Source organism: Paramisgurnus dabryanus, chromosome 19 (genome assembly GCF_030506205.2).
Source record: "Paramisgurnus dabryanus chromosome 19, PD_genome_1.1, whole genome shotgun sequence".
NCBI lineage: Eukaryota > Metazoa > Chordata > Actinopteri > Cypriniformes > Cobitidae > Paramisgurnus > Paramisgurnus dabryanus.
In genome coordinates, this window is record NC_133355.1 from 12,029,756 (window position 1) to 12,047,132 (window position 17,377).

Genomic DNA, 17,377 nt, shown 5'->3' on the forward strand with positions numbered 1-17,377 from the left:
GCTATTGAAAGTTACTAAGGGGACTATTTTCGGGCACTGCGTAATATCATTGCGCCTCATGCAGCCATGTTACGGCAGCAAAGTCTTTGATTATTACACCAAAATGAAAGTATAGTTCCTAGCTATATCTGCTATATGTAACTACAGAAGAGCCAAGTTTTAAATAGGAAAAATATCGAAACTCTTTGGTCACTTTTGAGTACAATGCTAATGGTCTAATCAGATTCAATGAATTGTGCTAAGCTATGCTAAAAGTGGTACCGTCAGACCCGTAGATCAGCTGAATGGATTCCAAAACAGTAAAAATCAAATGTTTAATTCTAGTGGAGCTGGAAAATGAGCATATTCTCAAAAAAAAGTGGAGTGTCTCTTTAAGGCAACCAGATAACTTAAAAATTAAGTTAGTTAAACCAACAAATATTTTTTGCAGTGTAAATGGCTGAAATGATGTCAGTACAAGTACAAATTTTACTAAATAAAACTATACTAAAACTTTATGAATAAATATGTGTATTAAAATTTTATTGCAAACTACATAATTGTACATAGAACTAAAAAACCCTAGTGCAATCTATGTGTGCAATACCCCGACTAGACAGTTAACCAGCTGTAATGTAGAGCATTTCAGCAGTGGTTACGGTCAATTTGTCGAGTCCATTTTTAAAAATGAGGTAAAACTGAATTATTCAAGTTTGGAGGACTCTGTAACCTCACAACACAAAGTTAAATATACAGTACAGCCCGTGATCATTCAGGAATGAGTCTAGAAAATTGCTTTGTTGCTTAAATGTGGATGATATGGTAATCAGCAGAGTGTATTCCAATAGTAATAAAGTCCAGGAGAGTGCAGACAAAATGTTGTTGTGCGTTTAACTCAAATGCATTACTGGTCCATTACCATTACAGTCCGTTTCTATAATGCACAAACACAAATGCAGCCATCCATCTGAGTTTGTGGCAATAAAATGCTACCACCATTTCTCAAAAAGGATTTTGTCCTCCGATAGACCGATCCTCTGCAGGTCTGAGCTCACTTTCTCTATCATAGGAGGAGGACCACAAAGATAACACAGCGTACGCTCTGGGTCTACGTGACGCTTTAGTACATCTTCTGATATCCTTTCACCTGGTGCAGGTCGGACAAGAATATCAAAAATTTTATCTCACTCAAATGCAAAATGTATAAAAAAAATTAATGTACACAAAAAAAATGTAAAACTTTGCAACTCACTGATGGCATAAGGCTGAATTTCCTGCTCTATATCAGAGCTCTGCTGGGTAATATGAAAATTGCAGGAGACTTTCTCATGGAGCTCATGACAGACATCAATAATGGTGTTCTGAAGAGAACATACATCAAAGTTAAACTTCCTGTAGCTCAACTAGCAACATCAAGGTTATGGGTTTGATTCTAAAGGAAATGTCCTGGTAAAAAGTACAGTTGTGGCCAAATATGATGTCCAGCTTTGAACAACTGACATCTTCGCTATTTATTATCAAATATTGTATTAAAAATGTTTGGAGTATAAACAAAAGCTCAGCTTTGAGAAGAATTTAAGGAGGCTTGGCAAAAAAGACACAACACATGTGCAAAGTTTATAAAGACAGCCCAGGACATTGACTACAAAATATTAAATATTTTTGAATATTTAAATAAAACCCAGATTCCCAAATATACTGTAGTTTGCCTTTGAAACATGCAAACTCCGCAAAAAAAAGGGCACCTGACCTAGCCGGATCTCGAATACCTTCGAAATACCTTCTTGCTTATGTCCTCTAGGCAACAGGGCTACCCACTGAGGCACTGTGCGCCTTCGCTTTGTCCATGTTATATGTTATATATTTTTTATGTTTAAATGGACACTCCACTTTTTTTGAAAATATGCTAATTTTCTAGCTCCCCTAGAGTTAAACATTTGATTCTTACTGTTTTGGAATCCATTCAGCTGATTTCCGGGTCTGGCGCTAGCACTTTTAGCATAATCCATAGAATCTGATTAGATCATTAGCATCGCGCTAAAAAATAACCAAAGAGTTTTGATATTTTTCCTATTTAAAACTTGACTCTTCTGTAGTTACATCTTGTACTGAGATCGACAGAAAATTAAAAGTTGGGATTTTCTAGGCCGATATGGCTAGGAACTATACTCTCATTTTGGTGTAATAATCAAAGACTTTGCTGCTGTAACATGGCTGCAGGAGGTGCAATAATATTACTCACTGCCTAAAATAGTCCCCTGCAATTGAAAGTTACCAAGGGGACTATTTTCAGGCACTGCATCATTTCATTTAAATAAGAAAAATATAGAAAAAAAGCGTTTTTGCACAATGCTAATGGTCTAATCAGATTCAATGGATTATGCTTAGCTATGCTAAAGTGGTAATACGCCAGACCCGGAGATCAGCTGAATGGATTCCAAAACGGTAAAAATCAAATGTTTAATTCTAGTGGAGCTGAAAAATTAGCATATTTTCAAAAAAGTGGAGTGTCCCTTTAATCTAACCTGAGAGGGTGCGTTAAAAGCAAACATAGTACAAATCTCTCCCCAGACACCACTTTTGGCTCCTACTGTATATGTTAAACACACTGAGCACTAACCTTAAAGAGAAGTTCCTTGGTATTCTTCGCACTGTAGCATAGGTGTGTACGTCCCGGTGTGTATCCACGACCATCGGAAGAGTGCCTGAGCAGATCTGCCGTATGCAGTAAGATGGAGTACAGAGGGTTAATTCCAACACCACCAGCTACCAGCAACAGGTCAAGCACAGGGTCAGAGGGTCGAGGGTCAAAGTAGAAATTACCACCAACCCTAACAGCTACTTCAGAGTCCACAGAGCACTAAAAACAGAGAGATATGCTTTAAACTACATGAACTTGTCTGAAAGCACGGTGTACACCTTTACTCACTCACTTTTGTATGAATCCAGTTTGCTGGAGGGTGTCGTGTGTATTTGACAGCAAGCTCAATCACGCCCTCTCTTTGCAGTAGACCAGGACTGGAGCATATGGAGAAGCCACCTACCGTATCCACACCTGGGATGAAGAAATCCACCCTGTGACAAACAGTGACACATTTGAATGCAATCTATTTGCATTATATTTCCCAAATGCGTTATGCTGGAACTATATAACTAGTGTTAATGTAGTTCAACTGGAACAGTATTGTGTAAGCAGCGCAAAAGTCATTGATTCGATTCCCAGGAAACACATATACTGATGAAAAACATACAGCTTGAATGCACTGTCGAGTAAAAGCAAAATTATATTTATTAATGAGATAACTATTGGTGGATACAGCTAGTGTGTCACTGCTTACCTGTACAGTGAATACTCTCTATACAGGACTAGCAGAGTTAACTTTTAAAAAACAAAACAAATACATAAATTTCAAATGTTGATACAAGAACAGATTCTTCCCACACAGTAACTTACCAAGCACAAAATATGTTCAACATTGCTGAGGTCAACAATATTTATTCTAAATAAATACCGACACAGATTTTTAAAGATGCCACAAGTGTATGCAATGCAAGCTAACACATATGCTGAACCCATGCACATGCACACACACCCACCCACTCTCTTTGGCTCATGGCCCTCATGTTTTTCAGCAGAAACACAACATCATATGGTCTGGAGGAGTTTCTGCGCATACATCTGCATAAATCATCACCTGACTTCTTCACCTCGAAACTCAACAAATGCAACAAGCCAAATCACGAAGGCAAGCATAAGTGAGGAAAAAGTGTGAGGATAGGCTGACGTAAGCTTTATTCTGATTATTCTTGTGGTTTGTTCTCAAACTGAATGTGATAATTATCTGAAAGAAAAGCGCCATCTGCTGGATATTTAACAAAATTTCATGTTTTTATCCAACAAATAATTATTTCTTTGTTTATTCTTTACGCCATTCCAGCCTTTATGGCTATATTCACGGTGAGAACTGGTTAATTCATACACAAGTTAATCCAGACACAGGTTGGGGGATCTCTTTGGCATTTGGCAAATTTGGCATCTCTAATTTGCAATCCAACAAATAATTTGACTCACTACTTGGAAAATCTGTGCGTTTTAAACTCTTTTAAAGCATAAATCATTTAAGGTGATACTGTACATGTACATGATGTAATGATATTTAGCCAGACTGTCATAGTAACTAATAAAAATCTTTTGAATGTGCAATAGATTTGACACCAAGTCCATTTTAATTACATATTAATAATAATATTTGATTGAGGTACAGTTTTTACCATTGTCCTGCACGGAAGCTGAAGTCCGGATGTGGTACCTCCAATCTCAGTCTCTTTACTGTATCAGATTCATTCACAATGTCACAAACACGTGCAGGGAAAAGTTCCTGGACACACACAATAACAGGGCATCAAATCACATTTACTTAAAGGGACATTCCACTTTATTTGAAAATGTGCACATTTTCCAGCTCTCTTTGAGTTAAACATTTGATTCTTACCGTTTTGGAATCCATTCAGCAGATCTCCGAGTCTGGCGCTATCACTTTTAGCATAGCTTAGCACAATCCATTGAATCCGATTAGACCATTAGCATCGCGCTAAAAATAACCAAAGAGTTTCGATATTTTTCCTATTTAAAACTTGAGTCTTCTGTAGTTACATCGTGTTCTAAGACCAACTGAAAATTTAGATTTAAGATTTTCTAGGCAGATATGGCTAGGAACTATACTCTCAAACTGACGTAATAATCAAGAACTTTGCTGCTGTAACATGGCTGCAGCAGGCATAGTGATAGTCCCTTGCAGAGTCGTATAATAACAGAGTTACGAAACGATTTGATCTCGCCGTCGCGCGGTCACGTGATTCATGTAACGTTCTACAGTTCCAAACCAAGCAGGGCTGTCAATCTGTTTGCATAGGTTTTGAGCTATTTTAGGTAAATATAAGCTTGTAATGGGAATTGATCACTATACTTACTATGTTTATAACGTTTTTTTACTAGGGAGTGATGGAAATACAGTAAATCAGTTATAAACAGTTAATTGTGACCCAAAGATAACTGTGGTTATCTATACCAACTACAGCAACACAGTTTATCTTTTATTTTTGTAGCAAAATATGGCTATATAAATGGCTATCAATCTGCTAAAAACATAATTCCTACACTTTTACTATATTCAAATTACAAAAAAAGATCGCCAACGCGGTTATTTGTAACAGTCAAGCATAACAGAAACACACTAAATTCATATTTAATTGTATTTATAGTACACATTAAATGTTAATATAATTATACATGATTTTCGAGGATACATCACTCGTATTACTTACCAAACACAAGAAACACATAGCAGCATTGTGAAGCAGTGTGACTTTCTTATAAGGCATTTAGCTTGTCGCTGTTGCCCCCTAGTGTTACTCGTAATATATAAAAAAGATAAGTATAAAGTAGATGGCCACCAGCAGTAATAAAATATTAAACCATTAAATCTATATTATTCACACATTATACACAACTCATTAAAATATTTACTAGTTATTATTAACGATAATCATTACCTACAGCAGAGTTCATAAAATATCACTGTTGACTATATTAATGAAATGTCCGAAAATGTAAAGAGAAACGGTAATTTCATCGATTTACCAGCTGGTGCCATTGAAATGAATGGGCTTCAGTGCTGCGTTTGGAACTATGCGTCACTACCGGTCACTACATGAAACGCTGTTACTTCCGCATTCCATTCTTACAACGGACGTCTATGTGAGTGTCGTAACTCTATTATTATACGACTCTGGTCCCTTGCTATTGAAAGTAACCAATTAGACTATTTTCAGGCAGTGCGTAATCACTACGCCTGCTGCAGCCATGTAACATCAGCAAAGTCCTTGATTATTACCCAACTTTTTAATTTTCTGCCGGTCTTCTGTCAGTACATGACGTAACTACAGAAGAGTCAAGTTTTAAATAGGAAAAATATCGAAACTCTTTGGTTATTTTTTATCACGATGCTAATGGTCTAATAAGATTCAATGGATTGTGCTAAGCTATGCTAAAAGTGGTAGCACCAGACCCGGAGATCGGCTGAATGGATTCCAAAACGGTAAAAATCAAATGTTTAACTCTAGGGGAGCTGGAAAATGAGCATATTTAAAAAAAACATGCAATGTCCCTTTAAGTACAGTACAATTTTTACATTCAGCCACTCTGATGGCTTCTTTAAGATGTATTGTATACAGCAGAGTGCTTAATGCAATGCCAATGGGCTGTTGAATGCATAGCTGTCACCATCATGTTTGCACAATTGCGATCTACTACATACATTTTTTATTCATTTGTTTGTTATATTTATTGCGTGATTCAACTTATTACTAAGTTGATATTAAATATATATTCATTTAAAACATACTGCTTACAAATAATAAATGATAAGATCCATAAATGAGCATTCAGCAAACTTAGTCATATATCTTAAAAGGATAGTTCACCCAAAAATGAAAATTCTGTCATCATTTACTTACTCTCATGTTATTACAATCCCACATAAATTTCTTTGTTCTGATGAACACAAAGGAAGATATTTTGAGAAATGTTTGCAACCAAACCGTTTGTGGACCCCATTTACTTCCATAGTATGATTTTTTCCTACTATGGAAGTGAATGGGGTCCACGAACGGTTCAGTTACAAACATTTCTCAAAATATCTTCCTTTGTGTTCATCAGAACAAAGACATTTATGTGGGATTGTAACAACATGAGAGTGAGTAAATGATGACAGAATTTTCATTTTTGGGTGAACTATCCCTTTAAGGTGTAAGTGTGGTTTTATCACGTGAGCTGGAATGACTGCAATGTTGAAACATTGGCTAACCTACACCACGTCACGAGTGTCTGAACTTTCACCCATTTGGATTCAGTGTTTGCTTGCTTGTTATAAGGACACTAGCCAGCCAGTAAGGGGAAATGTGGTCTCGTGTCAGTGCCATCAAACATGTATAAAGAACATTAAAAGTGAAGATTTACCATTTGTCTGCAAACATTAGCAGTTCTCTCTAGATGGTCAGTTTGTCTCTTGGATGACATTTTTCTAAATCAAATACATAGAAGTTTAGTAAAAACACACAAACAATACAACTACAGGTATAAACACTGACTTTGATACAAAAGCTGTTTATCATAGATACAGCATTTTCCAGAACACAACAAATGTAGTCTACATTTTCTATTTGTTAAATAAATAAAAAAATAACTATGGTTGTATAGTTGTATAATATAGCATAGTTAAGGTTGTATAGACCCTTTTACTGTTTGTGCACAATGATGACGTGACAAATATGCGCGCGCAGTTTGGCAACGGAAGTATGGCAAGAATCAGCAGTGAAGCAACACAGACAGACAGTTATTTTAAAAAGTTGACTTATCAACTTTTTCAACACAGCTAGCAGATCCGTTTACTATATTGAAGTGGATAGAAGACGTTAGCAGATGACAACATATAAAGTGGCCAGATACATATATACGTATTATATAAGTGCAACCAAACGCAACAACCAGACATTTTGATGCTGAAAAACCGTTTTAAAAAACTTAAAAAAAAAAAAAAAACTTTGCTAACACGTTAGAACCACTGGGGAACACACCACTTCTGTTGCCAAGATGCTTGCGCAGGCTATTTAATCACGTGCGCTGTAAAGGGTCTATAGTAAATACAAGTACCTTTTGTATTACCATAGTTAAACTATTGATACTAAAACAATAGAAAATGTGTGATCACTACGATGGTTATCAAAAGTAAGTGTTTTACAGGAGGGAGACTCACCGTGTGACATTACATAAAAATAATCCTGCGGGTCTAAACACTGATCCACCGGCAAAACGTCTGGTCAAGTTCCTTATTAAACACGGGACACTCATGGTCAGATATGACGGAATGATTCACCTGTCCAACACCTGTTTATATCATAAGACAGAGAAAATTTAGTATACCACCATGAACAAGCAAACAAATACCAGAAAAGGAATGATAACACTAGAAGTATGAATGACAGCTACATAAAATGATATTCAGACACACACATGGCAGAACAGATGAGATGATGAGGAGTGCTACTTAGCTGATCCGTATTTTTTCAAATGTCTTAACTGTAAGTAATAATTAAAACTGTAAATAGCATTACGACCTAACGACCTTGTTTGACGTCGACTGTTAATCATTGTGTAAGTAAAATATCACTAACCTCTGCAGATTCTTTAACGATTCTTCTTCGTCTGTGCTTTAGGTTGCTGAACATACTCTTTATTGCCACCCAGCGGACACTTGAACAACAGCACTTATTCACAACTTTCTCCTCATTTTAGCAGTAAAATGAAATGAGATAATACATTTTAATTTTTTTACAATGATACATTCGAGTACTACTAAATTAATTTTGCTAAATTAAAAAAATATATTACAATGGTTTCCTTTACAAATAGCATTATGAACATATAGCATTGTTCACCAACTATCACAAACTTGTTCCTTTCTACCAAACCAACACATTGCAGTATATTCAGTAGTTTCCATCAAAACTAACTTTACACATCAACACTGAATCCATTATAGTTTCTGTGATGGATCATGTTTTTTTCAACACCAACTATGGCAAAAACTTTCATTCTTTGCAGACGTTTTGCACGGTGCACTATTCTATTTTCAAAGCTCGCAGTTTTTCAATTGGACCATTTATAGATTTGTAAAAAATATTTTATAAAATGTATTGAATTTTGATCTAACGCGCATTTCAGAGTTAAACTTAATGGAACACTATAATATTTTAACCATGGGCTATTTGTGAGGAGTTAGAGTAGCCTCTGGTGGCCAAAGTAAACATCAGAATATGAAAAGAATTAGAATACGAAGCCATGAAATTATCAAATACATTAACAACATTTTCTTTATTTAAGTGTTTTTTATGTTTTATTATCACTGTCACAAAATAGGAAAGGAGTCTTGTCACTTGAAAGTCAGAGGAAAGTCACGGCATTGTGATTACGTTACAGATTTGGAAAAACTGACGAAATTAAATCAGCTCGTGAGAGACGCAGCAGAGCATGTGATAACATGCCAGTTTCCTTTATTTGAAAAAAAAACATGGTACAAATTCAAGATATTAATTCGTTATGAATAAAGGCATAAGTTTTACAATTAGCCTACAAAACTATCACATCACTAATTGTTCTCGTCTTTTATTTTTTATGCCCAATTTTTGTTTTGTTGTTTCTGAATATATAACTTTTTTTTTTAATTCTGCGGAGAATGCACTATTTAGCCTATATAAATCGTTCGTGCCTTTGTCCTTCCGCCTTTTCTTATTTGTCACCTGAACCCGTGCAGATCTGTGACAATTACTACATGAATCACACATTCACATTTTTAAGTTGATTATTTGCAAAGACGTAATAGCTTCGCAAAAAAACATTTTATGCCTTTTACGCATGTTTTAATTGTTTTAGTGTAGGACAATATGACATGCATATTTCAATTCGCTTAAGTTTACTTGGATAGTGAACTGTTGATACGTTTCATAAAATTTGTTCAATTTTCAATTGACACAAGTATAAAAATATAAAATTATTGTAAAAAAGTAGCCTATTTTAAAAATCTATAATTAAAAAAAATATTATTTATATTTCAATACGCAGCCTACTTAATTCAATTCAGTTCAAATGATACTAGCATTTTATTTCTAATACTAATAATTAATTATTAAAACTACCAGAAATATAATAAATGAAAATCGCTCATTGTTTACAAGGATTTAGAAAACAAACAAGGACGCAGTTGTGTTCATAAATGATGATTCATTTACAAAACAGGTTCAAACAACGTTTTCTCAAGAACGAATGAGTTACAATCGACATGGATTAAAGTTAATGAAGCCAAAAGAAAAGGGGAAAAAGAGAAAACATGTTACGAAATAAGTCTGCATGCATGAGATGTGCGCGTGCCCTCCTTCCGCGTGCGCGAGTTCTAATTAAGAATCAGATGCGTCCAGTTACAGAAACATCACATGCTTGCTTTATTACATTTAAGCTGAAGAGAACGAAGGGGAAAGTTGAACGAGAGCAGAATAGAGCTGACTGGTTATGAGAGCAGTCAGACTGGCTTAGGGGCAATACATTAAAAATCGTCAACATGGTGCATTTGGAAATTTTATTTGGGCTGATTTGGGTACTGTTCGTTCCTGTAACCAACAGCAAAAAAAGTGAGTAGTAGGCAAGTACGAAACGGTGTGATTTATTATTATTATTATTATTTTTTTACTAAATTATGTTTATAATAGTTTAGTAATACTTTTTACTTGATTGCACAGGTGTTTGATGATTTGAGATATTAGGATTTTTTGCTACAATCTCTATAAAACTACTAACACATTTTAATATGTGAAACATGGTTTCTGTCAAGGCAAAAACTCTAAAGACTAACACAATGTAAAGAATGTTAAAACTTGATATGAGGAATGTATACATGCAACATTAAATTGTATTAGATATAAATAGGCTGTTATTTGTGCGCTGCAGTCTGATAAAACTAATTGGATGCGAGTTTAGATAGGCAGTAGTTGTAGAAATACCCACAATAAAAAACATTTTTCGTTCAGGCACACTGTCATATTAAGTTACTTAAATTTATTTCGTTATAGATAAACATATGTTTTTCCTTCAGTTTCTAAAGAAGTGCTCATCAATACAAGCCAGATTAACGGAATGTTGGAAATATCTCGTTTAGGCCATTCAACCTTTTTACTTAATTTATTAACTGCAAACTTGTTTTTAATCATTTAATATAAACATGTTTTAGATTATCTCTGATCACTTTTTCAGTCGCTACAGTGTTTGGGCGCAAAACGCATTGTGTTTCCTCAACTGAAATGATAGCTTTGTGAAAACCAACAATTTATTTGGTATTTTTTTTTACATTTAGTGATCGCCTCAGCTTATCTTTTTTATCTGCAGCTAATTGTTTCCACATTTAGTATGCAATCATTCGATTAAAATTAAGTTATTAATACCTCTTTTGGGCACAGGTTAAGTTTTTTAGTTAGAAAGTAATGGCAAGTCTCTCTCTCTCTCTCTCTCTCTCTCTCTCTCTCTCTCTCTCTCTCTCTCTCTCGCTCTCTCTTTCTCTCTCTTACATTGAGATTTTGTAACAACCTTTGCCTAAATTATATTATGCCCTGTTTTTTAGAACTGTAGGCTAATTATATTATTCTTATTAGATTCAAAGACATTATTTGGCAGATGTCTGAGCTATACACTGTTAAAAATAAAGTTTCTTTGTTGTGCTTTATGATTTCACTCAACCTTTAACAGCCAAATACATTTCTGCTGCACAAATTGAAATGGTTCTTTTAAGAGGATCAAATTAAAGAAATGTTTTTTAAGATCCTCTAACTAAAAGGTTCTTGGGAAACCAATTTTTTTTTAAAAATAACAATTTTTACTGTATGAAGACCACCTAAATGTCTGTTTTACTATTTATTTGTTTTTGATTTACATTGTTATTTAGTAACAAAAATGAGGATGAATACACTACAGTTCACTACAGTTCAGGTGTTTTTTTTCAGCTTACGGCGACATGTTTCCTAACAAATACAAGCCCTCTTTACCATTCCCAATCCCCGGATGGGAACCAGACACAAAGCCTTGGGACGAATCTCTGTATCCAGCTTTCAAACAAGATCTGACCCGCAGACATGGTAACAGTCATGTTTTGTGAAATATTATCAACATACATACTTGTAACATTAGGCTAATTTTGGTCACGCTAATCGATGTTCTCACACAGGTAAAACTCCGCGTGTGCGCCTGACGAGCGACAGCCCCGCAATGAACGGCTCGTGCATCTCATTCACTGCAGCGCTGGAGTTCCCGCCTTGTCAGAAAGAGGGCGCTGACGTCAACCTGCTGAATGACGAAAACTGTGATGACGGTATGGCTTCAGGTGCTGCTACTCACTTAAAGTTTCTATGAAATTAAAACTTTTTTGTCTTTTAAAATGTTAGCTTTAAGGATATATATATATATATATATATATATATATATATATATATATATATATATATATATATATATATATATATATATATATATATATATATATATATATATATAAAGCCGTGTGCTTTAAAATGCTTCAAAAATACATATATATGTGTTGTCCACATAAAACAGTAATAATTTAAAGATATAAGCTAAATTGAGTATTTTACATCTTTCAATACGGATAAACAATTTTTATGACATAATTCTGCACCCCAGACTCTCATCGGAATCCAGGGCTGTGAGGTAAACTAAATGCTATTTTTTAAAAGAAGGAGGAGCCACTAAATTGGCCCCGCCCTAAAATTCTCTTTAAGTGAAAATGATGTCAACATACCAAACTAAGCTGCACACATTTCAAGGCACTTAACTATCTGCTATGAACCTCAAACGGTTGCTGTATTTGTTGGCCCTGGAACACACCGAATGTAAATAAACTTTGACTAACATAAAATTAAAATTTTGGCTCCAAATATTTGGAACTTTCAAATGTATGAATTAATACTTCTTGTTATGAAATGTTGTAGCCTACATTATGTTTGAAACTTGTATAACCCTTTCAGCCAGTGGACAGGGGCGTTTAGGGTCTGTTGGATGGTTGGATGACTACGGCTTTGGAAAGTGTATGGATAAGAAAAGGTGTAATGTCTTCCCTGATGGAAAACCTTTCCCTCAGACCAGCGACTGGAGACGTAGAGGTTATGTGTATGTTTGGCACACCATGGGTAAGTGTTGTTTATATTTGTCTTCCTGCCATTTATTGATTAAATAATGAAAAACCTACTTTACATAAAATAATCACACTGTGGTGACTGTCATAGGTCAGTATTTTGAGACATGTGATGGCTCCTCATCCCATCTCACTCTAAACACCACCAACATGACAATTGGAGCTGGTGAGATGGAGGTTATGGTGTATCGTAAACGTGAACGGAGGAAGTACAGCCCACTCTCTACTGATACTACTGTATACATTGTAACAGGTCTTTCAGTTATTATCTCTTTAACTTTGATGCAAACTTAATGCAGAAAGTAAAAAGTGTGAAGTGAAGTGATAAAAAAGATAATAAAAAATGGCTGTTTTTTTATTAATTTTATTTTGCTTTGTTTGTTTTTCCCTACAGACAAGATTCCCATCTCAGTGAACATTTCCCAGAAAGAAGCAGTAAAGATAAAAGAGAAAAATGTCTTTTATAAAGGCTCAGATGTGATATTCAAAGTGCAGGTCCATGACCCCAGTAAGTACCTAAAGACAGCTGATGCAGTAGACTTTATCTGGGACTTTCAGGATGGCAGCAAGCTGGTCACCCACAGCAACGTGGCGACCCATACGTACAACACACTCGGAAACTTTACGGTCAATCTCCTTGTAAAAGCAGCATTCCGCATTACCTGCCCACCACCAACCCCCACGCCACAGGCTTGTACCACAGGTAATCTTATAAACACAAACATGTTTAATGTAAGATTGCTGTATTTAATATAATAAGTTATTATATGCCTAAAACATACAGTGTCACTGAGGTGGTACCCTTTTAAAAAGGGGTTCATATTAGTACATCAGAGGTAAATATTGATACCAAATGTATACATATCTGCATCTAATGGTACACTCAAAAAAAAACGGTGCTATATAGCACCAAAAGGTGTTCTTTGCTCGTAATCATAGAAGAACCGTTTGGTGAAGCACCAGTGAAGAACCATATGGGGGCCATATAGCACCACTATAGCACCATATATGGTTCTACATAGCACTATGTGGTTCTACACAGGTGCTTCACCGGTGCTATATGGCACTAAAAACGGTTCTTCTAGTGCAAAGAACCACTTTTGGTGCTATATAGCACCGTTTGTTTTTAGAGTGTACATATTAGGACTTTTTAAAAAAGGTACTGCCCCAGTGACACATCAGGTACATATTTGACCATTATTTCTAACAATATATGCCGGCTGAGAGTTTAAAAACCTGCAATATGCATTAATTCACTGTGACTGTATTCAAATTGAATGACTTTCATTGTTTGCATGAACAGAAATGTCTACACCGTCACCTGTACCTCACACATCTACCAGCAAAATTGAGACTACGAAAGGTGAGACACAAAAAACACTGTATTTTATCATTTTAGGACCATGAAACCTTTTGAATGTTTTCCTCACAATAGTCTTTTTAACCATTAAATCAAATTACAAAACTAAGGATTGGCATTCTGTATTTTAACCATCGGTAAATGTCTAGAAACATTTGATATTTTAGTAGTTACAAACAGTTACAAACAACACACAATGAAAACGTCTAAAGGCCAATGCTTATAATAATTATTAATTCTCTTCTATAGCTCCTATTGCAACCAGTTCTTTGCCAATAACCACTCCTCAAAGTCCCTCAAGTGCCGTTCCGACAACAGAACCATTTCATACAGATGCACACGTGACGTCCGGCACTACAGCAACTCCTGTACCTGAGACCGGCTCGGCCCGTACTCAGACCGGCTCGACCCATACTCAGCCCATCTCCCCACTCATGATCAAACACACACATTTTATGGAGTCTGACTGTTTCCGCTACATGTATGGCTCCTTTGAGAGTGAGATCATCATTATTGGTAAAGAGGATTTAATAATGTTCCCTGATACCATGATACAAGTTTTGAAAACGCTTAGATTTTCAGTTTTATGATAAACCTATGCAAACTTTTTGTGGATTCTTACAGAACCTCCTCTTGCTCTTTACAATGAGCTACACAGTAAGATATTAAATGAAGTCACCAACACCTCTGTCAACTTTATGGTGACATGCACGGGCAGGTAAAATGGATACACACAACCATAAATATACACTTCACAATTGTATGGTTTTTTTTGTTGCTAAAAATGGATCAGAGATGAAAGACAACAAAGATTTTGACACACTAAAAGAACTCTAAACTGGGAAACGCATCACAGAAGACATTAAATGTTAAAAGCTCTGTACCTACTCTATGATATTTAGCATGGCACATCACTGCCATGCTGCATGTCAAAAGCATTCACCTTTACAACACAGATGATCTTTACACCAAGGCACATGTGTCACACAAATCCCTGTGCATCATCTCTTCTTTCCTTAGTGTTCCTTCAGTGGCCTGTACCATCGTGGCCGATTCCACCTGTCAGGAAGTAAATGACATCCTATGTGACGACGCAGCACCCTCGGGTGAAGGTTGCAAGAACAGTTTGACGCGCATCTTTCAAACGCCGGGCACGTACTGCATCAACATCAAGCTTGGAGTTCCTGGCGGCTTGGCTCTTGCCACCACCACCTCAGTATCCGTTGGCAACAGCCCTGACAAGAGTAAGCCCTTTATCAATCTGTGTGCAGTGGAATTTGAGAGATATTCTAAGAATACTTAAGTGTCAAATAACAGAGATACTACTGAAAAATAATTATATATTATATTATTCCTGAAAAATTATTACATTTTTACAGTTCTAAAAAAGGATTTTTATTGCATGATCAATATTAACCTGTTTGGACCAAACTAATATCAACATTTTAAACCAACCCCTGAATTATTAATCCCATACCTCATTCCCTCTCTTAAGGCTTTTCTACATCCTCCCACGTTGCTGTGGTGGTTGTGTCTTCCAGTGCTGTGCTTGTCTCCATCTTCGCATTTATTGCCATTATGATCTATAGGTGAGTATCATTAAACAAAGCATTTATTTTGAAAACACAATTTGCATTGAGAAACATGCAGAGTACTTGAGTAATTTTACTTGATTACTGTACTTAAGTATTACTTTGGGGGTTTTACTTGAGTACAATTAAAAATCAATACTTTTACTTTATTACTTTTTTTTTTTTTAAAGTAATTTTTACTCCTTACAATTTTATTTACAGTCAAAAGTACTTTTTTAAAGATTACTTTATTCTATTTTCCCTTGCTCTTACCAAACCAATTGAATTGCGCTTATGGCCAGATACATTTACATTTTATATATTTTGGAGCCTTTGGCCCCACACTGAGAAATTAGTCAACAGTTCATCTGATTGTTTCGCTTCTTTAAAAACGATAACACATGAAATGTATTCCCCACGTTTCCTGCTATTTGCAACCTCTCTATCAAGACTAAGACCTTGTTCAGACTGTCAGTTCAAATCTGATTTTGGTTCATATCCAATTTGACAGACTCGCTGTCCATATTGTGTATAAACTGTTCAGATCCGATCAGTGCGTCCTGTAGCGTTTTTCCATTTTCCGGATTATCTGCACCGTTTCTGTCGTAATGATGGTGCGATGGCACGACAATTTGCTTTGACAATTTTAGAGATTAATAGCTTAAACAAGAATCTCTAGTTTTTTTAATACTCAAGTACAATTTTAATGTTGTACTTTTTTACTTTTAATCAAGTATGATTCTGACCAGACACTTTTACTTTTGAGTACAATTTACACTCAGTACTTGTACTTTCACTCGAGTAAAATTTTTGAGTACTTTTTACACCTCTGGAAACATGACATGTTTGCAGAATGCATCTTATCATTTCTATTTTGTTGTCTTACAGGCGACATAAGGAGTATCGTCCGGTTGGACGCCCGATGTTGGATGATGCAGAGAGAAACTCAGGTGTTGATAGCTGGGGTTTAAGAAAGCTAAGATCTACTCCAGCCAATGATGAGAGACGCCATTTATTGGCCGAGAAACCAGTATAAACTGATTAAAAGTTGCAGTAACCACTTTCTGCAGGTTGCTAGAACCATTTAATGAGAATAAGTGTTTCAAGTTAGCATTTTATTACAGTAAATGCAATTTTACAGATTTTATGGCAAGATATGGAATAAGTTACTTTTTGTTTGAAACCTTTTATATCACAATCCGTTGACAATTGAAGAATCAATAATTAAAAATTACTAAAACCTCACTACTAACTGACATAACATGAAGTATTTTAGCTCTTGTATAATCATTTGCTTTTAAAAATGAACATTTATGAGTAAATGTAACACTGGAATGACGTAAATGTTTCACAATCAAATTGTTTTGCCCAATTATGATTAAAACTGTGAAACGTTAATGATAATACTTGTGGAAAACAGGATGATTAAAAAGTACTTATTGAAAATCAGAAAGTTTTTTAAGAACTTATATATGGAAATTACATTTTGTAACAAATCACTTTACAAGCTTTTTGTAAAGAATGGGTTTGGTATATTAAAGGATGGGTCTAAAATAGTTTTTTATGCATGAGTATTAATACTTTTGATAGCACTTTCATAATTGAAAAATTATTTTAAAGTCACAACTTCCCTGCTGGACAAACTTGCATTCTAAAAC

The 17,377-nt window shown here is 35.3% G+C and overlaps 2 protein-coding genes across 4 annotated transcripts; one reads left to right on the plus strand and one right to left on the minus strand.

Moving 5' to 3' along the window:
- Window positions 1–322: 322 nt before the first annotated feature.
- Window positions 323–8,260, minus strand: oxnad1 (oxidoreductase NAD-binding domain containing 1). 2 transcript variants are annotated; one of them, XM_065289113.2, is made up of 8 exons: window positions 8,212–8,260; window positions 7,794–7,924; window positions 6,998–7,061; window positions 4,252–4,358; window positions 2,913–3,054; window positions 2,600–2,839; window positions 1,232–1,340; window positions 323–1,126 (listed from the first exon to the last, which is right to left on the minus strand). In XM_065289113.2, exons 2-8 carry the CDS (start codon window positions 7,886–7,888, stop codon window positions 969–971), a joined length of 915 nt encoding a protein of 304 aa, XP_065145185.1. In that variant the 5' UTR covers window positions 7,889–7,924; window positions 8,212–8,260; the 3' UTR covers window positions 323–968. The 2 variants fall into 2 exon arrangements, with proteins under 2 accessions (XP_065145185.1, XP_065145192.1); XM_065289120.2 differs by lacking the exon at window positions 8,212–8,260 and adding an exon at window positions 8,051–8,182.
- Window positions 8,261–10,042: 1,782 nt separating this feature from the next.
- On the plus strand, window positions 10,043–17,336 carry gpnmb (glycoprotein (transmembrane) nmb). 2 transcript variants are annotated; one of them, XM_065289133.2, is made up of 12 exons: window positions 10,043–10,221; window positions 11,584–11,715; window positions 11,805–11,960; window positions 12,622–12,783; window positions 12,880–13,041; window positions 13,183–13,491; window positions 14,092–14,151; window positions 14,398–14,664; window positions 14,773–14,866; window positions 15,169–15,392; window positions 15,644–15,737; window positions 16,608–17,336. In XM_065289133.2, exons 1-12 carry the CDS (start codon window positions 10,152–10,154, stop codon window positions 16,753–16,755), a joined length of 1,878 nt encoding a protein of 625 aa, XP_065145205.1. In that variant the 5' UTR covers window positions 10,043–10,151; the 3' UTR covers window positions 16,756–17,336. The 2 variants fall into 2 exon arrangements, with proteins under 2 accessions (XP_065145205.1, XP_065145215.1); XM_065289143.2 differs by having other exon boundaries at window positions 11,805–11,948.
- The last annotated feature ends 41 nt before the right edge of the window (window positions 17,337–17,377 follow it).

Coding starts and splice junctions, on each gene's coding strand:
- oxnad1 (XM_065289113.2), bottom strand. CDS start 7,888: ATGAGTGTCCCGTGTTTAATAAGGAACTTGACCAGACGTTTTGCCGGT. Junction 2,840..2,912: donor CAAACTGGATTCATACAAAA/GTGAGTGAGTAA, acceptor CTCTGTTTTTAG/TGCTCTGTGGACTCTGAAGT. Junction 1,127..1,231: donor AATTCAGCCTTATGCCATCA/GTGAGTTGCAAA, acceptor GACCTGCACCAG/GTGAAAGGATATCAGAAGAT.
- gpnmb (XM_065289133.2), top strand. CDS start 10,152: ATGGTGCATTTGGAAATTTTATTTGGGCTGATTTGGGTACTGTTCGTT. Junction 12,784..12,879: donor GTATGTTTGGCACACCATGG/GTAAGTGTTGTT, acceptor TGACTGTCATAG/GTCAGTATTTTGAGACATGT. Junction 14,665..14,772: donor GAGTGAGATCATCATTATTG/GTAAAGAGGATT, acceptor GGATTCTTACAG/AACCTCCTCTTGCTCTTTAC.